The sequence below is a fragment of the Talpa europaea genome, assembly GCF_964194135.1.
Source record: "Talpa europaea genome assembly, chromosome: 13".
Classification (NCBI taxonomy): Eukaryota; Metazoa; Chordata; class Mammalia; order Eulipotyphla; family Talpidae; genus Talpa; species Talpa europaea.
The window spans coordinates 39101495-39127378 of NC_140080.1; the positions used below are offsets into that span (position 1 = coordinate 39101495).

Genomic DNA, 25884 nt, shown 5'->3' on the forward strand with positions numbered 1-25884 from the left:
ACATTGTTGCGTACTTTTCTCTTCCTGGGTCTGTTGCTTTGTTGTTGCTCCCCTGGCCCAGAGAGAAACCCTGCACCTGTTCTCTTTGTTGGGACCCCAAGTAAGCCCAAGTTTGCTGTATTCACTAGATTTAAGTGAATATAAAGCATACGGTTGCATTTTCTCCTATGTTGGGACTCTCATTTCCTGGTTTTTCATGGCACTAGTTTGATTGTTTTTAAAAAATTCGTAAAAAGAAGCCAAAGTTAGAAACATTTTTGTGTTCATTGCACATCTCTAAGATAGGTAAAGTTTTGTTTGTGGGTCTAAGAGAATTTTTATTGTTTTGACAGATTTTAAAAGGCTACCAATCAATTGTAATTTTTTCCATTGCTTACTAAGATTGCACCATATAGTTTTAGTTAGCAGTTATTTTTAGTTTTGTACAAAGTGCAGTGTGAGAGTTGCCTGTATTTGCCATGTCATGTTTATAGTCTTTGTTGGGTTTTAACTTAGGACAATTTATCTATGAACATTTAGACGCTTATGGTTTATTGGGCTGGCACAGGGTCTTCGTTTTTATTTACTTATTTAGCCCTATGTTTTTATAGTTCTTTATTTTTTCATATTTTTTTACTCTGAATATTTTATGTTAAAAATGGAAACCTTGAAAAATTCTTTATAGAAACACCTAGATTGACCATCTGTAGTTATTTTATCATGTTTGTTATTTCACTTATCTGCCCATCCCTAAATGCATCTGTCAGTCAGTCTTTTTGATGCATTGAAAGTTGCAGGTATCACTATGCCTCTCCCTTAAGTTACTCTACCATACATGTTATTAGCATAGGGTAGTTTTGTTACAAAAATTTCTTTGTCCAAAGTTGTTTTTTTTTTTTTTTTTAAAGATTTATTTATTTATACAAGCACTGAGTACAGTCAGAAGCGCGGGAGGGTGAGAGAATTCACCAGAGCCAAAGCGGGGAACAGAACAGGCAGAAGGATCGAAGTACACTGCTGAGGGGAGCGGGCGGCAGGAGAGGTCTGCGCACCATGTGGGACCCTCGCCCGGGAGCCGGGTATCGAACTGGCGCTGCAGAGGCTGTGGGCAGCTTCACAACCCAGCGCTCAACCGCTGCGCCACCGGGAGGCCCTTTGTCCAAAGTTCTTTTAGTTAATTCTTAAGTGTCTTGACAACTTCTAACTCTGCATTTACCACTAGTACTGTTAGCATTATTTAAGCAAACTTGTATTTTGAAGCCAGAATAATAGCACCTCCATTTTAAAATGGTTGCTATTGTTTACTATAACTCATACAATCTTTTAGATATAGGCTTAGTTTTTTGCCCTGTAAACATCTAACAAGATGGCATACGTGTCTTAGGATGGTTCTAATGGAAATTCTTGAAGAGAATTGTGCACTGTATAGTTGAATGAAAATGTGTAATACTTTCCTCCCCCAACTTCTGCTTTTAAAATTAATGTAAAGAGACGTCAAAACAGAAGCATTTTGTGTTCTCTAGGATCGTTAAGCCTTAGTTCTCTTATTCCATAAGAAAAGGTGTTTGGTTCATTTCCTCAAAAGATTTTGGTTTAACACTATATAATATAGTCTCTCATTTTTTATTGTTTTTGAGGTACATTTGCCATACAGCTGCATATATTAGAAGTTTATTACCACATTCAAATAAGCATATCTAGTACCCCCCAACTTTGAATCTCTTTGTAGTCTGTCTCCCTCTGTCCCCTTCTACAATGATCTCCCTGCTTTCTGTTTTTATAGATTACTTAGCATTTCATAGAATTTTATATTAAGAATCATGAATTATGTGCTTTTTTTGGTTGAGCTGCTTTTTAAAAATATAACTTTATTGAGATAAAACACATACTGTAGTTCATTCATTTGAAGTATACAATGTAATGATTTTTATATAGTCACAGAGTTGTGCAACATTCGCTATATAAAGATTTATTTATTTATGCATACAAGAACTGGGGTACAGGCCAGAAGTGTAGGGGGTGAGGATTCACCATAGATAGAGTGGGGAACAGAACAGGCAGCTTGACTGGAAACACACTGCTGAGAGCAGCAGGGGGCGAGTGGGGAGAGGTCTGTGCCATGTGGGTAGCTCCCTGGCCAGGGATCTAATTTGTGCTGCAGTGGCTGCAGACAGCTTCATAGGTTGCGTCTTAACCCCTTGCGCCTCCAGGGAGGCCCTCACTATAGTCATTTTTAGAACATTTTCATTATCTCCCAAAGAAACCCCATACTTCCAGTCATTTCCCATCAACTCCCTTGGTCTTAGTCAACTGCTGGTCTACTTTCTGTCTATATTTATTTGTTTTAGATAGTCAATATAGATGGAGTTGTATAATAATATGGCCTTTTGTAATTGACTTGGTAATTTCTTTCACTTAGTGACACTGGTTGAATATACTGATAAATTCATATCAATATATCAGTATACTAATATATTTAATGTATACCAATATATTGTTATTTTGGTCCCTTTTTTTTGTTTCTGTTTTTGTAAGTACAACTGCTATGAACATCTTTGTCCAGTTCTTTGTGTGGGCATGTTTTTGTTTAACTTGGGTAAATAACTGGAAGCTGAATGGATTAATTATTTAGTATATATGCTCAAAAGTTTTCCAAAGCAGTCCTAGCATTTTGAAATCCCCATTTGCAGTGTATGAGAATCCCAGTTGCTCACCATTCTTACTAACATGCTTAGTTTTGGAGAATTTTAGCCATTCTAGTGGATGTTTTACTTTATGTTTCTCTGATGTATAGTTGTTGTTCATACATTGTAAAAGTCTGTGTTCATATATTTTGCCTACATTATGTTGGGTTGTTTTTCATGTATTGAGGTATAAGAGTTCTTTTAAATATTCTGAATGCAGAAGTCCTTTTTCTCATTTATTTCTGTGAATATTTTTCCATTGGTCTGTGACTTGCTTTCTCATGTTTAACATTCTTTCAAAGAGCAAAAATTTTTAATTTAGGTTCAATTTGTCAATTTTTTCTTTTTCTAAATTCTTTTGCATTTTATAAATAGCAGTTTTATTCTAATACAGAATAATCTTATACAATAAAGTGATCAGCTTAAAAACCTTAAAAAAAAGTTTTGTTCACAGCTCACATTAACATTTGTTGAGTTCAATTTTATGGATGACAAAGAAACTTCCCAAGTAAAGGCTGTAAAGGTTTTCTTTCATGTTTTCTTCCAGTTTTATTGACTTTCTTGCAGGTAGGTCGATGATCAATTTTGAGTTGATTTTTGTAGATGGTATGAAATAAGATCCACGTTCATGTGTTCCCCATGTGGGTTGTTTTGAGAAGACTTTCCTTTTTCCAGTAATTCCATTAGTACTTTTTGCAAAAATCCCTTGTGCGAGTCTTCTTCTGGACCCTATTTTTTTCCTCTTGATTTATTTGTCTGTTTGCCAATCCCACATTGTCTTGATTACTGAAATTTAATAAGATTTGAAATCAGGTAAGGTTAATTATTAAAAAATTAACATGATTAATTTACAGTGTGTGTATTTACATGTAAATTTTGGAATCATTCTGTCACTTTAAAAAAAAAAGGCCTGGAAATTTGATTGACATTACATTGAATCTGTAGATAATTAAGGAAATATCACATCTTAACAAGTGTCTTTCAATTTATTAACATGCTTTATCTTTCCATTTATTTAGGTCTTAAATATCTCATCAGTGGCCATGTATTGCTAGATTTAGTCCTAGATATTATGTTTTTTTGGTGCTAAAGCAGATTTATTTTTAAATTGTATTTTCTAGTTGGTTGCTTTTTAGGAAAATAGAATTATTTTTGTGTATTAACTTTATATCCTAGAACCTTGCTAAATGTATTGTAATTTTGTAGATTCTCTGGGATTTTCTTTTTCTTTTTTTTTTTAATTTTTTACATCATTTTTCATTTTTAAACAATATTTGCTTCCCCCCAACCCCTCAGGTGCAGTCCCCATAGAGTTACCTTCACCTGTGCACCATCACCTTAGTCCTCTGTGCTCCTCCCCCCCTTCCTCTGATCCCTCTCCCTCCTCCTCCCCTGCAGGATGTCTCTGATTTATAATTGTGCATTTTTGCTTTGTTGTGTTTTGTATTCTTACTGCTTTTTACACTGATGTCTTATTTGGTTCCCCTATATTCCTGCTATAAGTGAAACCATCCAATATTTTTCTTTTCCCTTTTTTTTTTAAAAGATTTATTTATTTATTTATACAAGCACTGGGTACAGTCAGAAGCACGGGAGGGTGAGAGAATTCACCAGAGCCAGAGCGGGGAGCAGAGCAGGCAGAAGGACCGAAGTACACTGCTGAGGGGAGCAGCAGGTGGCAGGAGAGGTCTGCGCGCCATGTGGGACCCTCCTCCGGTGGCCCCGGAGCAGCCTGGGATCGAACCGGCTCCTAGGAGGCTGGGGGAAGCTTCACAACCCAGTGCTCAACCGCTGCGCCACCGGGGAGGCCCCATCCAGTATTTTTCTTTTTCCTTCTGGCTTATTTCACTGAGCGTAATTCCTTCTAGCTCCATCCACGTTGCTGTAAATGGCATGAGTTTATCTTTTTTGATTGCTGAATAATATTCCGTTGTGTATATATACCACATCTTCTTGATCCAATCATCTATTTTTGGGCATTTGGGTCTTTGTAAATATTCTGCAGTTACAGTGCTTTTATTTCTGATACTTTGGTTTTTAATGCCTTTTATTACTTTTTCTCTCCTTATTGCTGGTATTGTCAGTGCAGTGCTAAATAGAAGGGTTGAAAGGGAGCATCCTTTCCTTGTTCCTGATAGCAGATGGAGACAGTTTGATTGTTTATTATCAGGTACAATATTAGCTGTAGGCTTTTCATAGATAGCCTCCATTTATTTGAAGAAATTCCCTACTATTCCATGTTTGCTAATTTTTTTAGCATAAAATCTGCATTTGTGAAAAGTTTTTCTCCTTCATTTTTTTAATATGGTGAATTACATTGATTTTTTTTTTTGCATGCCATCAAGCTTTGCATTTCTGTGATTAACTTTGTGATAGGTAGATTAACTTTTTTATATATTTGATTTGATTTGCTAATACTTTATTAAGGATTTCCTGCATCCATATTTATGCTGGCTGTTGACATCTAATTTCTTTGTAATGTTTTATGTAAAGGTTCTGCTAGTTTCATAAAATGACATGGACAGTGATTGTGTTTTTCTTGTACACTGAGATACCTTGTTTTTAATTGCTGTAATGTTGCTTACAGCACTGTGGTGACTGGTGATTTCTGCTCCTCTGGTTTTATGGAAAAGTTTGTAAGACAGTATCACTTTTTCCATAAGATCTTGTGGGATTAACAATACCATCTGTGACCAGGATTTTCTTGGGAAGGGAGAGGTTTTTAGTAACAAAAGGAGTTTTCAGATTTTCTTCTGTCAGGTTTGGTAAGTTGTATTTTTCAAGAACATTGCCTACTTTATAGTCTGAGTTTTTTACTTTGTTCATAGTATTCTCTAATGTCCTTTAATTTCTGTATATGCGATGATAACCCATTTTTCTCTCCAGAGAATGGTGGTGATGGTCTCTCTTCATCATTGTAACTGGAATTTCACCTATTTTGTTGGTCTTCTCAAAAAACCAACATTTGCCTGGTTGTCTCCCCTCTGCTTCCCCTTTTGTTATTTTCTGTCACTTACTTTGGGTTTATTATTTTATGCTGCTTTTTCTAGTTTCTTATAATTCACTCAGCCCATTAATATTAGTTCTTTTCTAATAAAAGCTTTTAAAGCGCTAGTCTTTTTTAAGAACTGTTAGTAGGTAGCATCCTACAAATTTTGTTGTTTTGTTTCCCTTGTCACTCAGCTCATATTATTTACTTTTTGATTGTGTCTATGATTAACAAATGTTTAGGAGTCTGTTGTTTCATGTCCAGATTTGGGGTTTTTTCTAGATACACCATTACTAATTTAATTGCCAAATTGCTATGTGGTCATATAATACTTTCTATGATCTTAATACTTTCAGCTTCATTAGATTTGTTTTATTGTTCAACAATATGGTCCATCTTAGTATTGTGTTTTGGGGGTTCTGGTTGGTCTCTCGATTGCTTAGCGTGGTGGTGATATGCTATAATTGTGCAATTGCCAATTTCTGTGATTTGGTACACTCATCTGATTTGAGGGTCTATTGATAGGCTTATACACATTTTGCCATTGTTCTGTGCTCCTGCCTTTGTTATCATTGTGAAGTGGCCCTCTTTATCTCTTACAATATTCTTTATCTTGAAAGTTCGCTTCATCTGTTATTAAAAAACCATTCCTACCTTTAAGCTTTATGTTTTCATGGTTTACCATTTTCTGCCCATTTACTTTAATCAAACTTTCTATGGCTTCAGGTGTAAATGTTGTGTCTTATAAAGCTTATAGTAGTCTTACATTTTAATTCACTCTGTCAATTTTTGTTTTTCAGTTTAAGTCTAGACTAGTAACTCTAGTGAAATTTTTCATGTGGTTGAATTTAGAGTATTATTTGTTTTATGTGTCTTACCTGTTTCTCCTTTACTATCTTTAGTTGAATTTTTAAAATGTTTTTGCTATTCCTTTTAATTTATCTGTTAGCTTTTTTGGTGATACCTCTTTTCATTCTTTAGAGTTGTTGGTCTAGAGATCATAGTAGACACACCTACTGTCATAGACTATGTAGAGTCAATGTACACTTCACATAAAATGTGGAACCTGTGCTACCAAATAGGTGCTTTTCAGACCCCAGCCCAGTGATGTTTACATTATAGCTGTCATATGTACTGATGTATATATACATACACATATTAGGCAATATTGTATTTTCATATACATTTTAAAAAACTTAAAGAGGAAAAAAATCTTGCATTTTGCATTTTTGTTGTTTTCCCTTCATTCCTTAAGGCGCTTATTTTCCTTTAGTATCGTTTCCTTTCAGCCTGAAAATTTTTCTTATAGTGTAAGTCTGTTGGAGATAACAAAAACCCTTTAGTTTTCCTTCATATGAGACTATTTTCTTACCCTGATTCCTGAAAGATATTTTTGCTAGCTGTAGAGGTATGGATTTGCAATTCTTTTTTCCAGAACTTTAATGATGTTCTACTATACCCTTTCCTCTGTGGTTTCTGGTAAGATATCTGAGCATTAGACTTTGTTGTCCTGTTTGTGCCATTTTTTTTTCTTAGCTGCTATCAAGAAATTTTCTTTACTTTTGATTTTTTTTTCTTGATTATGTTCTATCTAAGCATAATTAATTTCCTTGAAGTTTATCCTGTTTGGGGTTCAGTGCACTTTAATTTCATAAGTTCCTGAGACTATTCATTCTTTATTCCCCCCTCTCTTTTTCAGCTGGGATCTCTGTTGTTCTCTCTTCTGGTTCATTGTTTCCTCTGTCATGTACATTCTGCTCTCAGGCCAATCCATGAAATTTAATTTAACTGTATTTTTCATTTCTAAAACTTGTCTTTTTAAAATTTCAGTGTTTTACATTTGCTATTTTTCTACTGGAGAACAACTGTCTTTTCATTCACTTCAAGTTTTATTTTTTAATTTAAGTTATAATTGCTGCTGTGATGTCTTTGATAATTTCAACATCTAGGTTACCTTGGACTTGGCAGTTGGTGGTTGACTTTTGATTATCTGGCCACAAAGACCTGACTTGTATTGGAGTTTTAACTGCCCTGCTGCCGCCACCATGCCATTCAATGGCTGTCGGCCACTGTTAAGGCAGAGGTTTAAGGGAGGAAAATGGGAAATTTGTACTCTTACAGTTTCTCTAAATTTTGGCACTTTTCCATATTTCTGTTTATTTTTTTAAGAACTTTACAGAGTCCTCATATACTTCTTTTTTCTATTTTTCTGAACTGGTTGTAATTACCAGGAACAGTGGGCTGTGGTGGACTACATTGCCATAGCCCAATTGGTACTTCTATCTTTGTTTTATATTGGATACAATCAGATATTAAAGACTTCATACAAGTTTGCAGTTGAGTGTGTAATTTTGGTTTGTTTAATACTATGTAGTAGAGGTATGATGCTGTGGTTTGATAATTAGCTTTAAATCTGTTTAACAGCATTTTTGTTGCCATTAAACTCATTTGTAAGAGGTTAAGGGTTGCGAAGCTGCCCGCAGCCTCTGCAGCGTAGGTTCGATCCCCGGCCGCTAGGCGAGGATCCCACATGGCACTCAGACCTCTCCTGCCGCTCTCTGCTCCCCTCAGCAGTGTATTTCGTCAGTCTGCCTGTTCTGCTCCCCGCTCTGGCTTTGGTGAATCCTCTCACCCTCCCATGCTTCTAACTGCACCCAGTGCTTGTATAAATAAGTAAATCTTTAAAGCAAAAAAAAAAAGGTTAAAATATAACACTTTCAAATTGAGTATGCCAGATCAAATACTTCAATATTCTAAACTGATCACAAATTGCTTTATTTTTCCTGGTTTTCTCACATAATATGTTGAATTGCTGTTTAACCTTCGCTGGTCTTTTCCATGCTAAAAACCATGTTTACTTCTCTATAAATAGCTATTACTAATATAAAGTGTCCTTCCCTACCATCATCTTCACTGTGACAGGGAAAGAACTGACTAATTTATGTTCCATAACATAAGAAAATGATAATGAAATCTATTCTTAGGTGTGTTGTTTGGACTGGTGATGAGCGGGTCTTCTTTTATAATCCTACCACTCGTCTCTCTATGTGGGACCGACCTGATGATCTGATTGGAAGGGCAGATGTTGACAAAATTATTCAGGAGCCCCCTCATAAAAAAGGAATGGAAGAAGTGAAGAAACTAAGTAAGTTTTAAATTAGCAGTTATCCTCTAATTTTAATATTCTTTTAATTTTTTAATAGAAAATGTGAAGTCTCCTAGAAAACCTTTTTATTTTCAAGGAACGTAAGAAATTTGAGAAGTGGAAAATAGACTGTTATGCTAGTTTAAGTTAAGTAATAGAATATAGGAAATAGAGAATTTGGGTAAAACTTTTTTTTCCTAAATTATATATATGAAGATTCTTGTCTCAAGATTTCTAGTATAAGACATGTTGGATGCTTGCTCCATGATTATTAATAATAAGACACTCCTCGGTGAACACTGTGACACCTTTGTAACCAGTAATACAGTTTTTGAACTAATCAAAACTGTACAGACTATCTTAATATTTTTATGGCTTATGAAAGTTTTATTAAATACAAAAAAAGCAAAATTTTCTAAGAATGAAAAATAAGATGAAATTAAAGAAGATAAGCCTTAATCCTGAGACTATAGAGACACTTAAAGATTAACTTTTAGTTTACCTCATGTTTATACAGTTTTACAGTATATATATAGTAAGCACAAATGTTTGTGCACAATTTTTATTGCATGTTATTGGTAATCTGTCTTTGTGTTGATATGATTGTGTTTTTATAAAATCTCTCCATAGAAGCATGCGAAATGAATCATTTAACATTTAAAATGAAGCAGGTCCTAATACTTCTTTTAAAATAATTGAGATATCTGTAGATTGCATATATCATGTGCTAACATTTTCTACTTATAAATAATTTCCAAATCAGTGAAACTTTTCCTATCCTAGTGCTAAAGATCAGCAATATCTGATTTATAGTGATAATATTGGTAGTATTTTATCACCATAGTTTTGAATTATACGAAGAAATTACATGATTTCACAACTGCAAATGTATTATAAATATTTCAAAATGATTTGAAAATTTAATGTAAATGCTGGATTAATAGAGGAGGTTTGGAATTATCCTCCTCTCCTTAGTGTTTTAAAAGGACTGTTATGAGATATTTTATATAGCCAGTAATTTTTTAAAAGAAAATGTTGTATAATGTATGCATATAACTATCAGTAATAATATTTTAAATGTTTTTGCCAGGGCACCCGACCCCGACAATGCTGTCCATCCAAAAGTGGCAATTCTCTATGAATGCAAGTGAGTCACTAACTAAATTGCAATTTCTTTTTAATACAATAAAAGCAAATATTGTGGTAGTGATTAGCAGAAGGATTCATGCCTATATATTTCAATTACTGCTTGCTTATTTTTATTCTGACAAAATTTAATTAGGTTTTATCTTACAGTTAAAGAAGAACACGATTTAATGGAAGAACTTAATGAAGATGAACCTGTTAAAGCCAAAAAACGGAAGTAAGTGATACTGATAGTTTATGTGGTTCAGGTAGACTTTACTTTTTAAAAATTGGTTAGGTCTCGTTCAGTTCGTGAATAAGACAGGTAATGTGTATGTTGTTAGGAGGCAGAACTCATGATTACTCTCTTAGACCCAATACTAGAAAACTTTGAGAATGTGGAAATGATATCCCTTATAAGTTGCTGGATTTGCAGGAGATTTGGTTATTTATATATGTATTATGAAGCCAAATGACATTTTATGAATTAGTTGATAAATTATTTTTAGACATTCATTAGACCTGAATTTTATGAAAAATAGATCTCCTTAATACAGACCCCTGCAGAACTCATTCTAGAAATGTCATGCACACTTATATTTTACATATGTGTAACTTGGCTAGTCCTGGAGTCTGTAGTTATTAACTAGGGAACTGATGATCTGAGAGAAAGAGGCTGCTGTAAGTGGAAGTAGAGTTGGATAAAATTAAAATGTTGCTAATGATGGGGGTGAAAGGGTGGGATAGAAGGTGTTTGTGTGTGGGTGGGGGAGGAATGGGACCATTATTTAGCAGCAAAAAGGAAAGTTTGAAGAAATTATTAGGGCCTGGTTGATCATGGCCCTTATCTGAAAAGGACAGATTGAATGCAGCCAAATTATGGCAGAGAAGCCAGTAATACCACCCCGAGCCAGGGTGGTTTTGTTTTTTTTTTTTTTTTTTTTTTTTTTAATTTTTTATTGGCGCCAACATTAAAGAAATTAAGATAGTAAAGAGAGTCATTCATAATCGACCACAGTAACAATAGCTATTCTCATTTTTGCAGTTGACTTTTTAGTTCTTGATGAAATGTATTTTTATTATAATCAACTGATTTTGTGTTCTTTAAAAATATGAAACTAGACATTTGTTTTTGTAATTATAAATGACTGTATTCATTCTGTTTATGTACCATGATTTTGGATGTTCCTACAATGTTAAACTTTTAGGTTGTTTTTAATTGTTTGTTCTTATAGACAACTCTGTAAGGTTTTTAACTGCTTTTATCAGGAGAATGTCAAAGAAGTCCTTTATGTGGATTGCCCGAGCTTCTCTATTTAGGTACAAAGCTAAAAGCCTATTTTTTCTGGCTTAGTTTTTCTTTATTTCTTTTATTGAGATAGATAGTGATAGTTTGTATTGTGACATTTTCATTTAGTATAATTCTATAAAGGTTATTTGTTTTCATTAGTTGTATTTCTTGGATGTTTCTTTAACTATTTAAATAGTTCTTAAATAAATTATTTTAAGAGGGTATATTGTTTGGCAATTTGCTTTTTACCTGTTTGTTTTGTGCATATCTTAGGTCACAGACTATCTCGCTAAGTTCCTGCAGGTCACCGACTATGTCTTCTGTTTTTTTTTTGTTTCATCCCTAAGTTGCTAATTGCCTCTCTCATACCATACTTATGGGTTAGCCTTAATTCCATTTAAATTCCTGGGCTACCTTCATTTCCCTTTAATGGCATGCTTTTGAATTTTCTGATACTCTGTTTGCTAATTCCCTGAAGTTTATGTAGGGAATATCAATTAATTTATTTTCATTTTCACACTTAGCAGATCATATTTAAGAACAAAGATCTGCTCAAATACGATTGCATTGCTTACTGTTTTATTTTTCACGTGAACGAGCCTTCTTCATAACGCATTATGTTTGAGAGATGACTCGATTTCATGTTTACAGTCTCACTTAAGTACCATACAGCAAGCAGCAGGGTTGCCCTTAGCCCTGAGGTGCATTTTTTGGAGGAACAAGAAATAGCTTAGTCACTGATGAACAGTTAAAATTCCACCTAACCACTCCTGGGCCTATGTTGCTCTCTGGGACCTGTCCTTCAACTTAAATCTCAACTTATCACCCAGAAAGTGAGTAAAAAAAATGTCAGGTAGGTAAGGTATATATCTCACATATCCACTTGGCCTAGTTTGCAGATATTTTAATTTTGTTTTCAAAATAACTATTTGAGATTAATAAGACTTATACCAATTTTTATTAGAGTTTTGAAACTATCTTACGCTTTTATAATGTAAAAACATTTTGGAAATGCTGATTTTCCGCTATCATTTGAAGAACTAAAAATTAAGTTCTGTGCTGTTTGATTCTAACACATAGAGTTTTCACTGCAATGTTAGATAAGTTTTTTTTAGACCTAGGTAGTTCATTTTCTGTATTAACTAGTGCCAGGGAGAGCACATTAAAGGTATACTTTCTCCTAACAATGTAGCCATTGTAACATTTGAAGCTCATTGTAACTTTATTATTATTATTACTATCATTGTCATTATTATAATGAAATTCGCTTATCCCTTAGAATTCAATTAAAACCCTCAGTATAATTTGTTTTTGCAAAAATATGCTGCTCAGTAGTGAGTCTTGAATATTCCATTGATTTTAAGATTTTAGTAATATTCCTTGTTATTTTGTCAGTTGATGCCTGCTATTTTATTTTTTATAGGAGAGACGATAATAAAGACATTGATTCAGAGAAAGAAGCTGCCATGGAAGCTGAAATTAAAGCTGCCCGCGAAAGGGCCATTGTCCCTCTGGAGGCCCGAATGAAGCAGTTCAAGGACATGCTGCTAGAGAGAGGGGTCAGAAAACAATCTTTGGGGGAGATATTTCTGTTTTGTATAAGTAATATAAATATGTCTTGCTAAAAGGTCAAATCTAAGGTTAGTGCTCATGTTGTGGGGGGGGATAAGGGAAGCCTGTCAAACTACTGTAGTCTTTCAGCCTTTTTCTCAGCTAATCATGTTTAACTAAATGCTATTTTACTATCCTTTTAAGTACAAATAACATTTAACATTTATTGGGTCATTAAATTTTGGTGAGTAATATAAGACGAATATTAACATTACAGAATGGCGGACTACTCGGGATAGGTAAGGTATATACAATTCTTCTTTAATATCTTCAGAATGACTTTTGATTAAAGGAAAACTGGTACTTGATGATATTACTATTAATGAGGCTTAATGGAGAAGGGATTTAAACCTTTTGGTTATTCACATATTCATTTGAATGAATAAAATTGTTCAATTTTAAATCACAGCATTGTTCACAAGATTGGAGTAAGCATGGGAAATCAAAATGCAAATCTTCAAGGCTTTTTCTGATGTACTGATTTTTTAAATGTCACACAGTAGTAGTTATTTTAATGAGTAATTAAGTGTGTGTTATTTCAATATAATATAGAAATGTTCAGAGCCAATTAGTGTGGAAATTTGCTGTTGCTAGTCTCCCACTGCTTGTCATTTATTAATGATGGAAACTTCAGTATGGTTTTTATAATGTCTGTCTTTTAAACAGATGTCCTGTAGATTTCAAGCAAAGTTATATGACCTTTATGTTTTTGCAGCAAACTAATTATAAGGCAGTATATTTTTTATTTTAAAGGTGTCTGCTTTTTCAACATGGGAGAAGGAGTTACACAAGATAGTTTTTGATCCTCGGTACTTACTTCTCAATCCTAAAGAGAGAAAACAGGTAAGAGAAAAAGAACATTATCTAATATAAATATATCCCTTGCTAGCATAATTTTGACATGGAGTAAAGTGCCGTATTTTTTTCCCCACTAGCGGTACTTTTAAAACATAATCTTGTATCTTTAGAACACAGTCATCCCGTGAGGATATTTCTACTTCAAGTACTTGGATATTTTTGTGGTCTCATGAACATTTTGTCCTTATGCTTCACACATACTGAGGTTATAGCTAAGAAGGTTTTAAAGTTCATTTCAGGTACATTTACTATTTGATTTTTATTGAACAAATAATGCAAATTTAGAATAGAAAAATAAGAAAATGCTGGTGAATAAAAAGGGGGGGAAACACACCTACAGATCTTATCCAACAGGTAGGACAGCCATTGAAAATTTTTCCTTGTAGCCTTCCTGATGATTATGCGCCTGTATATACACATTGGTGTGTGTGTGTATATCTTGTAGTCAACACTCGAATACGTGTTTATGTCTCGTACAGAGTCATCTAAGTGGCATCTGTTAAAATACCTTTTCATCATAAACTTAGAGAAGTGATAGACACTTCAGGTCTCTGCCGGACCAGTTACTGAAGTAAAGTTGCCCTGTTACTGAGCTGCCATTTATTGCCATGATGAATCAGTGACACATGGCATCTCATGGTGATTACTTCTTCCAAAGCATTGTACAACTTACGTAATTTCTGAGTTATACGGACTCACCCTGACACTGATATTTGTAAAATGGTGAGTAGTTGAACCACTTGCTATAGTGCCGTGGAACTACAAGAACTCTTGGTAACAGTAGTGTCCATCTTCCATTTTCATAATTTAATGATTGGATTGATTCTCTGTATACCTTGTGTCATTTTACATGTAGGTGTAATAATAGACTTTTTCTGAAGAGCAGAAATGACACTGCAGTAGGCATGTATTTTAGTACTTGAAATAGAAAGCCATGACTGCGAAAGTCATTTCCATTTCAGAAGTCTTTCTTCAGTTTGTGTGTGTGATGGTCTCGTTCTCACCTCCTTTGATGGCCCTATCAAAACCTGTAAGTCAGTCTTCCGTCTTTACTTTTCCAGTGCACATTTCAGTCTGTCAGCAAAGGCTGCTTTTGCAACTTATCTGAATCCCTTCTCTTATTCACCATTTCCCCCACTAACACACTAGTTCAAGTCACCACGATCATTTTCATCATTTTTGTAGCGCTTAGTTGCTCTTGCTTCCTTCTGTTCTTGGTACTCTTCAGTCAAGTTCTTTTTCCATGCAGTAGCCAGACTAATTTTAAGAATTTAAGTGGCATATTGAGGCAGTGTTCCCTTGTGACAAAACTGTGAGGTGTTTCCCATTTCATTTAGGATAAAATTGAAACTCTTTATCATGTCCTGCTAAGATTCTGCATACCTCATGCCTGCATACTTCTTGGAGCTCTCTTCTCACATGAATTCATTCTAGCTACCCTGGAGGCAGTGTCACATTGGCACAATTGATTAAATTGGTGATTGAGAACCATCTCTCATCCCTCTCCCTCCCTGTGTGTTGCAGCAGGGAGTAGGGAAGTTGAACTGAAAGCTCAACACTCCCTCTGATTATATAGTTGGTTCTTCTGGCAGCCAGTCCTCCTCCTGTGGTTATCTACAGGCTTTCCAAAAATCACCTCCTTGACAGAAACCTTAGATGTGGTTGGAAGGGGCTTTGCTATGAATAACAGAAGACTGGTCTTTTCCCCTTGGGTTTAGGAATAGAATAAAAAACAGCAAGAATCAAAGATGCTCCTAGGACTTTTAGCCTTAGGAAATTAAGAGGTTTTATGAGCTCTGACCAAGAGCCTGACAAAGACCAAATACACATATTTTTCATATGAAAGTATCACACCCGCACAGTTATACCATATAATTGCCCCAATCAAGGAATGGCAACAATTATATGCGATGATTAAATCCTAGAGATCTGGGCAGGTCGTGCCTGTAGTATGTTGTGTACTAAAAAATTCCTAAGAGGGTAGGTCAAAGTTAGTTTTCATTGCATACAAAGTAGTAATAATAAGAGGACTAGAGGAATCTTTTGGAGGCAATAGATATGTTTATGGCACAATTGTGGTGAAGGTTTCACATATATAAATTTCCAGATTCATCAAATTGTATACATTAAGTATGTACAGCTTTTTGTATGTCAGTTATACCTCAAATAAGTGGTGTACAAAAGGGAGAAAAATAGCACTGTCAACAACACCCTAGAAACCACCTTGAAGGCTCAGAAAGTATAGTATTTATTTTATTTTTTTTTAGAACTTTTTTTTTTTTAATAGAGGCATGTTTTATTTATTTGTTTGTTTGTTTTGTCTATACATGCACTGGGTACAGTCAGAAGCGCGGGAGGGTGAGAGAATTCACCAGAGCCAGAGTGGGGAGCAGAGCAGGCAGAAGGACCAAAGTACACTGCTGAGGGGAGCAGCGGGCGGCAGGAGAGGTCTGCGCGCCATGTGGGACCCTCCTCCGGTGGCCGGGGAGCAGCCAGGGATCGAACTGGCGCCGCAGAGGCTGCGGGCAGTTTCGCAACCCAGCGCTCAACCGCTGCGCCACTGGGGAGGCCCCAGAAAGTATAGTATTTAAATACATTTTTTGATCATGCGTATATAAGTGAACTTAACTAGGAATTGTTTTCAAAACATTGACTTTCGCAGTATTTATTACAGCATTTTGTTGATGTTTTAAGAAAATAGCTGCTTAGAATAAAGAATATAAACACACAAGTGTAAATTAATATAAATTCACTTGGATTTTACTTATAATTTAATACCATCATAAGTAAGAAAGTATATACTAAGATGAGAAAGAGGTTGGAAACATCTCTTCCCCTTCCATCAGCATGCAGCTACTTGAATGCAATGACAAATAAATATAACATGCAGTTATATAAAGGTATTAAACATGTGTTACATGATTAGTTGGGCAGTGATGTGATAATTTTAGGAATTGAAATTTTGAGACTAAATATTTGATAATGCCCTTAATTGGAATTATTTGACTAGCTAAGGAATTTGAAATTAGAAGTCTTTCCTTTAGGATTTTGAGGGATTCTATTTCTAGTTTTCAGTGTTGTTTTCGAAGCCATTCTGTTTTCCTGTTCTTTGTATGTGGGTCTGCTTAATTTTACTTCTCTGTAAGTGTGTAGGAACATCTTTGGCATTTTGAAATTTTTGGTGCTTTTATGTAACTCCAATAGAAGCACCCATCATGCTGGATGTTTGGTTGCCCTTTCAATGTGGAACACTGATGCCTTCACACTGGGGAGTTCTTTGGGGTAGGGGGGTATGGAAAGAAAGTTCCTCCCTCCCTCCCTTTCTCTCTCCCTCCCTCCCCCCTCTCTCCCTTCTTTTTTTTTTTCTTTTTGTGATAGGGACTTTGCCCTTCTGTGCTGGTCCTCAGTTTCATATCTTTTCTGTTTCCTACCTGTCTTTCTTTTTAGCTTTCTGGATGAGTTTCTCACCTTTATTGTCTAACCCCTCAGTTAGATCTTTCAATGCTTCTGTCATTTTTTTAAATTTCTAAGTGTTCTGTTTTGGTTCTTTGAGTTTTTCTTGTTTTATGGTTGTGGTATCTTTTCCCAGTCCTGTGAGACTTTTGAGGATGTTCTTTATCTGCCATCATAGTCTTTGTTTCCACTAAGTTTTTTCTGATTTGGTCTCATTCATGGTGGGAGAGTTGCCATAGATGTCTTGTAGATGCTAATTGCTCAGGATTAGGAAAGAGGCACTAAAACACTATTTGGGATCCCTTAGCATCTGGGTGAATGCTCAGGTTGTGGGCTGTACTGTAGGGCAGTGGTTCTCAAGCGGGGGCAGTTTTGGTGGTTACAATGAGGGGGTGCTGCTGGCATCTACTATACATTATCCCATCCAAAATGTCAAAAATGCTAAGGTTGAAAGATTTTGCTGTTAGCGTGAGGTAGGCTGGTTTGTCAGGATCCCCTGGATCAAGTCATTTTTATTTTATTTTAAAGATTTATTTATGCATACAAGAGCTGGAGTACAGGCCAGAGATGCGGGGGTTGAGGGGATCCACCAGAGACAGAGAGGGGAACAGAACAGGCAGATTGACTGAAGTACACTGCTAAGGGGAGCAGCGGGTGAGTCAGGAGAGGTCTGCTGCGGGTTGTTCCCTGACTGGCTCGGGATCAAACTCGTGCTGCAGAGGCTGCGGACTGCTTTGTAGTACAGTGTTTAACCCCTTGCGCCACCAGGGAGGCCCCTACAAGTCATTTTTAGACTGGTTGGATTCTAATTAAAGACCTTTAGTTTTCTGGCTGGAAGCACAATTCTTGCTGCTTTGATTCTGAGAGGGCTGTCTTGATATTTGGTATGTAAATGTTTGCTTAATTCTCTGTGTTCTCAGTCTGGTATGCCTCATTCCTCATTTATCTTCCCGTAGTCCAGAGACAACTGTTATACCTTCTAAAGCAGGGGCCAGCAAATTTTAAGCTTGAAGAGTCAGATAATAAATATTTTAGGCTCTGGGGGCCATATGTCCTCAGTTATAGTTGTATAGCTCTGCTCTTGTGTGAAAACACCCAGCGATATATGTGAATGAATGAACATGATTGTTCAAATAGAGCTATATTCATGGATGTGGAGTTTGGATTTATTTAATTTTCATGTGTCATGTCTCCGTCCCTCCTTCCCCCAGCAGTTTAAAAATGTCAAAACTATTCTTGTGTTTTATAAAAACAGACAGCAGGCTGGAATTGGCCAGTAGAGCATCATTTGCCAACCTTTGTTCCAAAGAATGCTGGCTCGTATTTTACTGGTCTTCAGGAGGGTTTGTTACCTCAGGCAGATAGAGTGATCCAGCTACTTCTTGAAACAGCCCTATCATAGCTGTATCCTACTCTAACGTCTATGGGTATCTGGTGCTAACAATTCTTGATCAAAAAAATTGGTTCCTTTGTTCTTTTGACTGCTGCTGATTGAGGATCACCTTCCTCATGTCTGTCAAATCCTTTGCCAGTTGTCCACCTGCTTTTTTAACTTTCAGAGTTTCTGTTTCTCTTTGTTTCCTGTTCTTAATGGTTCATGACTTAAAATTCTTCTCATTTTTATTGCTCTTTGAAGAAGGCAGGAAATAGATATACGTGTTCAGTTCATCAACTTGACTACATTATTAAGTGGGAAAATGCAGAATAGATATAAAGCATGATTAGTTTATGGTGAAAAGAATTACAGAGAAGCACAGAAATACTATAGTCCTTACTGTTAATGGTTTTTGCTAGAGGGGAATTGGAAGGACTGTAGGATCTCTTGTACATTTCTAAATTGTTTGAAACAATTAAATTTGTAATCAGGGAAAGGGCTTTTAACTATTTTTGGCTTCTGGACTCCTAAGTGGAGGACTATAATCTTTTTTTAAAAAAAGAATTTATTATGCATAAAAGAACTGGGGTATAGACCAGAGGTATGATGGGTGAGAGGATTCACCAGAAAGAGTGGGGAGCAGAATGGGCAGATCTACTGAAATACTGCTGAGGGGAGCAGTGGGAGAGACGGGTGAGGTCTGCTGTGCCATGTGGGTTGCTTGCTGGCCAGACGGGGATAGAACTCGTGCTGCAGTGGCTGGCGATGGCTTGATAGCGCTCTCTTTAATCCCTGTGCCACCTGGGAGGCCCGAGGGCCATATTCCTGTGTAATACTGTCAACTAAAGTTTTAAAATGAGATTTGCTGTAGATAATTTTCATATAATAAGTTTCTTAGAATTAATATATTTTTCCTTGTAATTTGGACAAAGATAATGGGCTTACTGTTTTTTTTTTTAAATAGATTTCATAATTTGCTAGATTACTATAATTTGGTAATTAAATTACCTGTATGAAAGACTCACTTGTCAAATTGGTTTATTCTTGTTTTAGGTGTTTGATCAGTATGTAAAGACCAGGGCAGAAGAAGAACGTAGAGAAAAGAAAAACAAAATAATGCAAGCCAAGGAAGATTTCAAAAAAATGATGGAAGAAGCAAAATTTAACCCAAGGTGTGTACTTTCTTACTTTAAAATATCAAAATGCATATATATTTTCTCCTAAGATCAGTTACTATCTTTTGAGTATTGGACATCAAAAGCTTACTTGGTAGATTTCCACGTTTCTAATCTTTATTCCTAATATTTTTGTTAGAGGAAACTCTGGCGCTTTGTGAGATGCATTGGCTTTCAAGAAGGGTACCTTGGTTTAAGGGCTTCCCTGTGGGATCAGCTTTTGTTTCTAGAAACTGAGAAACTGATAGAAAATGGGTTCCTGTGTTCTTCAACTTCTATACGTAACAAGTTAGAATATTATTTTGATTGAATTAAAGTTGTGAAGGAACTTTCGATGCAAAAATTTCCAAGGGTCCAGATTATGTTTTTCTTTTTTTTAAATAGAGGCATGTTTTATTTATTTATTTGTTTGTTTGTTTGTTTGTTTTGTTTATACATGCACTGGGTACAGTCAGAGGCATGGGAGGGTGAGAGAATTCACCAGAGCGGGGAGCAGAGCAGGCGGAAGGACCGAAGTACACTGCTGAGGGGAGCATCGGGCGGCAGGAGAGGTCTGCGCGCCATGTGGGACCCTCCTCCGGTGGCCGGGGAGCAGCCGGGGATCGAACTGGTGCCACAGAGGCTGCGGGCAGCTTCGCAACCCAGCGCTCAACCGCTGCGCCACCGGGGAGGCCCCAGATTATGGTTTTGTGTGACCTTTCAATTGATTGCTAATATATAATGCATATATATGATAAAATGACATTTTAAACTAGGTGCCTAGCATTATAACTATAGTATCATGAATTACTAGGTATTTTATATTTAAATATATATATATATATTTAGGAACATGTATTAGAATATGTTCTTAAAGTGTGTGAGTGTGTGTACACACACATCTCATTCAATCTTCAAAACAGCCAGTATGATTTAGGTATTCATACCTGTTTTGCAGATAAGGAAAGTAAGGCATAAATAAATTAGATAACTTGTCTGAGTGAGTGAGTAGATTCTGGTGTTATGCTGAATAGTTCTGGCAGGGAGAATGATTTTCTTAAGGCGTAATTGTGGCAGTAGTGGTATCAGGCTATTGTGAGCACCTCAGAAAATGGAGAATTTTTAAAACTAGGAAAGACTCTTGGGATCACAGTTGCATGGCACTTTTTGAAAAAATTTGTCTTTAAACATTTTTTTGTCAGTGGACATAGAGTGGTGTGTGAGAAAGTATATTTGATGTTATAATTTGAAATATGAAGAGAAACCCACTGTGACATTAATATAAATATCAGAAAGTAAAGCTAATAGAGTATTTGTGGCTATGAAGAATATATATTGCTCTTCAGGATGTAATAGAGTTTCAGACTTAACGGGTTCTTGGGCTTTTTCTTAATGTAAAGGATGAGTTCATGGGTCAGGGTAAATTGTATTATAAGACATTTTGGGAGGCAGTTAAGGAAATTTTAACATAGATTGGTATCACATGATATTTGAGAATTAGTAATTTTCTTGGTTATTGTGTAGTGAAAAGGATTTTACTCTTAGGAAGTTCATGTTGAAATGTTGATAGATGAAGTCTTGTGATGTCTGCAGCTTATTTTCAAATGATACAGCAATATTTTTTAAAACTAATGTTCTTTTTTTTTTTTTTTTCCACTTTGTGTGTTCCTAAATTCTACTACATTGTGTTGAGATTTTTTTTCTGATGACTTTTGTTTAGAGGGGTCTATCATTCTGAAGTTGTTTAAATACATTTCTGGAAAATCAGTCATGATTGCTTCTTGAAATATTTCTTTCCCTTGCCTTCACTGTCTCTGGGAGTCTAATTTTCTAGGTATTGGAAATTTTGTTTCTTCTGTCTTTCTTATTATTTTCCCTTCATTTTCTGCTGCCTTTAAAAGAGTTACAATATCTGACAGTCTGGCTCACCTATCTTTACCTATATGTTATTTATCTCATTTATGAATTATATACTTCAACTGCCATTTTTTAATTGCTATTATTTCCATTTTTAAAACTAATGTTCTTTTGAGGCACATAGACTTGTGGGAGTGATCTGTGCTGTGCCAGCTGACTTTAGGGAATAAAGAAAGCCATCAGACACCTAACTGGAAGTCTAGGTCCTGGGCATTATGCTGCATTGCTATACAGTGATAGCAATATTTAGTGCTAGCCTAGCGATTAGAACCAATTTTATTAAGAAACCGAAAACAAGGAAAAATCTTAACGTTGAGAAAATACTATTAACGTAAATTTTTATTTGGATTGGAAAAACTTGATTAACACAAAACTTTTTAATAGACTTTGTAATAAAGCAGTTGGAAGGAAAGGGAAAAGAATGATGGGGAAAATAACTTTAGCACCTATTCTTTGTCTTTTTTTTTTTTTAATGGAAATTAGGCATACCTCTCGATCAATTCCTGGTCCCTATACTCTTCCCTTTCCCCCCAGCACCACCCATTATCCCACACCCCCGCCCGACCCCAAATAAAAAGTTCTTATACCATGGCAGTTATAATGTAGTGCTTTTTGGAATTTAGAGATGAGTTACATAAAAATATCCATGGAATCTAATGCTAACACTTCATTTTAGTCATTTCAGGTAAGAAGTATGGATAAATTAACTTTTATTCTACGTAAACTATAAATAGTCTCACTTTTGTACATTGATTTTACATTTATGAAAAGGTTATTCATTAATCATAGTAACAACTGCTTTTTCTGTCTTAAAGTTTAAAACTGCTTCATTTATTGTGAAAAGAAACGTTTGACTATGTGTAATTTTTGAGATAGATATTTGTATTTTACTTTAAAGTTTTATTATAGTTCTAATCCATATGGTTCTATATCCATATCCATTCACATTAGGTTTGCAGTACATCATGTTCAAAATGTTGATTTAATGAAATTAGATACTGTGAGCAATTTCAGTTGCATATAAGATATTAGAATCTGGGTTTGATTAGCAAAGCTTAAAAATAACAAATATTAGCTAATCTTCAGTTAATGTCTTAAATTCTAAATTCTGGAGCTAATCTACCAGTTTTTTCTTTATAATTTAAGAATTTAAGCTGTAGTATAATTTTTTTTTAACACAAGGGAATTTATTTTCTTTTTGCACTGAAAAATTGCTAAATAGTTTAAAGAGAAAATAAGCTTTAGCTAAAAACATGCTAAATAAAGAGCTTAAGAGTAAATTCCTAGGTAAAATGAAACCTTCAAATATCAAAATATATATGAGTAGATAAAAGACTTTATAAGTGCCTTCTATTTGTGGAGAAACTTATTTTTTTATACTTGTCCTTACTAGCCCTCCTAATGTCATCTTTTTATTTTGCTGGCATGGTGTTTGCTGGGCATTTTGTATCTCAACATTGATGTTTTTCATCAAAATTGGAAAGTTTGTGGCCTATTTTTCTGCTAAAATTTACTCTTAGATCCTAATTACATGAACATTAAAATGTTTGGTATTATTTCACATGGCCCTGAGATTATTCTCTCCTTGCCCCCAGCTGTTTTTCTGTGTCCTGTTTCTCTTACATAATTGTTACTCATTTTATTTTTCATCATTGACTTCCTCTCTCTCTACTCATGTTAAGTGCAGCCAGTGAATTTTTCCTTTGAGTTTTAGGTTCTTTTTTTGGATATATCTCATTACTCTGCTGAAAACTCTTATTGGTTTATTCATTAAGACCGTGTGTTTGTCTACCTAGATACAACCTGGGCATTGTGGGTTCAATTTCTGTTGACTTTAAATTTTTTTTTTGCTATTGTTCACTTGTTTCTTTGCATGTTCAGTGAATTTTAAGTGAATATTGGAGATCACAGGTAATAGGTAGATGCTCTGGAGTTTCTTATCTTCCTTTGAATTATGTGGGTTCTTTGTTTTAGCAGGCAGTTCAGGTCCTGGGTGATCACCTTAATTTTAGGTTTGATTTTATGCTTTATTAGTGTGGATCTCAGAAACTGGAATGTATTCCTCTCAACTTCCTTTCTTTTGTGGACATTTGTTGTCCTTGTACAGTTTTTTCCCAGCATTATTCAGTTGCTGGTATCTCTTTTGTTGGTAATCATGTAGCATCTTGGTACCAAGAGTACCAAGCAAGTACCCCTGCTCTTGTACACCTCCGACCTTTGCCATCAACATACGGGTAATCTTTATGTGATAGTCTTCAGAGTTACCTCTCTCTGTAGCCGCTCCTTCTGCTATTTCTGTACTTTTGAACTTTGCTGCCACAGCTCATTGGGACCATTGCACTTTGCTGGACTCTCTGCATGTTGGGAAACTGCCCTGGGGCAGAAGGTAGTGGGCATACCTAAGCCTTACTCTACCTGGTGTCCACTACTTGAAGTCAGTTGCCTCATGTATTTTATCCTGTTTTATAGTTGCTTATAAAAGGAGAACTAATTCAGTAAGTTATTCACCATCCTGGAAGCAGAGTCTCAGACTCATTTTAGGGTAGACGGAGTCATCCCTGTCTTTTAAAGCTCACAAGTCCTTCACTCTCTAATTTCTCTTACCTTTTTGTGATGTGTATCCCCTAACACCATACTGATAATAGTATGGTGGCACATACAACTTTGGCACATACAACTGCTGGAAAAATGGTATCTGCTATTCCTTTGTACAAGCAGAAATAACTCTACCAAAGTTAGCTCGTATGCTCTTTTGTTACAGAGCTACTTTTAGTGAATTTGCAGCCAAGCATGCTAAAGATTCAAGATTCAAAGCAATTGAGAAGATGAAAGATCGAGAAGCCTTGTTTAATGAATTTGTGGCAGCTGCAAGGAAAAAAGAGAAAGAAGATTCGAAGACCAGAGGTGAGAAGGTAAGATGATTTTAGTTCTCCTGGTGATTGTGAGGGGAGTGTGAATAGGGTGGGTCAAGCTGATGCTCTTTCTAATCTCCTTAATGGGCATAATTTCAGGACCCATGTGTACTTTTTAACCGTTATGGTAAGTCTTACAGTTGTTTATGTGGGGATATCCTGATGCTTTACTTCTGTAATGTTTATTTTAGTGCTGTTACTAAGCTGCATAGGTTTGCTTTAAATTTTATTAATAGTAAGATGCCTGGTTGACCCAGTCCTGGTCACTAGAGATGTCTGTTCATGATTTTAAGAATATTTATAGATGGTAGCATTTAAATTTCAAAAAGCTTTATCTTTTTTGCCATCTAAAAGATAGCTTTTTAGTGACTTTCTAATCTTTTTGTGAACATTTCTTACATATGAATTATTGCTTATCAGAATTAAAGGTCAGTTGTTAAAGATTAATGAGTTCCAAATGTCATTTGATAGCAGTGTCAGAAATGGAGAGGCCCTCACCACTGGGGAGGCAAACCGGAAGGGAGATGGCACCAGTGGTGCATGAACCATCAAAACATGCAGCCCTCTTCTAGTGTCGCGTGTGCTTTGTGAATACTGAAAAAGAACCTGTGAAGCCCAGTCGTTCTTGACATTTAAAGTGCATCTTATTCCAGAGAGTTAAAATATTACAAATTTTATTAAGAAATGTTGGGGAAATAATAACTCCTGTTGAGAAGAACCTTCTTTGAAGGATTAAGTAAACAATGTTAAGTAAAATAATGACAGAAATACTTGAAATTTCCTGATTATCTGATGTATTGGATGTCAAAGTAGAGGTCCAGAATTATTTTATTATTTATTTTTGGTAACTGATTTATGCTTCTCAGTGGAAATGTGCAAAATTGAGCTCTGCACAAATGTTTTATGTGTTAAATGAGGATCGTGGTAGTGAATTGTTTGATAAATTGAACTTTTAATAATAACCTGTTTAATGAAAGAAAGCTAAGTAAATAAGGGATAATGTAGGTTTGCTTTTCTACAAATTGAATGTTTCTTTGTTTGCATTTTGTGACTAATATTCTTTTTCTAAACACTTTGGTTAATTATTTTATGTGTTTTGTATTACAACAAGTGGATAGACTTGACAGTTTTGTGCTGTGTGACCTGTCAATGCAGTTCAGTCTGACAGCTGTCAGTCATGATCCACAAAGTATTGTGGGATTCGCTGATGAGAAAAGAATTGGTGTGTCTTTTTGTGGTGACTTTAGCCAGTTCCGGTACTTCACATTTTTTAGTCTTTGTTTCTTATGAAGTGATAACGACTGTATTCAGAATGTCTTAATTAAAATACGAAATAGATATTACATCTAAGTAAGCCAAATATAGTCAGCTTTATTTTCTTTTCATTGTTA

The 25884-nt window shown here is 35.4% G+C and overlaps 1 protein-coding gene across 11 annotated transcripts in view; it reads left to right on the forward strand.

Moving 5' to 3' along the window:
* Window positions 1-25884, forward strand: part of TCERG1 (transcription elongation regulator 1) — a gene marked incomplete at both ends in the record, with an annotated part of 61671 nt that overhangs the window by 25928 nt on the left and 9859 nt on the right. For 7 of the 11 annotated variants that reach the window (XM_084252729.1, XM_084252731.1, XM_084252727.1 and 4 more), the window contains 7 exons: window positions 8637-8797; window positions 9888-9944; window positions 10094-10160; window positions 12637-12772; window positions 13578-13667; window positions 19564-19682; window positions 24343-24493. In XM_084252729.1, coding sequence (XP_084108855.1) covers window positions 8637-8797; window positions 9888-9944; window positions 10094-10160; window positions 12637-12772; window positions 13578-13667; window positions 19564-19682; window positions 24343-24493 — 781 coding nt within the window. Of the gene's footprint in view, window positions 1-8636; window positions 8798-9887; window positions 9945-10093; window positions 10161-11191; window positions 11243-12636; window positions 12773-13577; window positions 13668-19563; window positions 19683-24342; window positions 24494-25884 lie in introns of all 11 variants that reach the window. The other 4 variants (XM_084252726.1, XM_084252730.1, XM_084252733.1 and 1 more) reach the window with 2 other exon arrangements.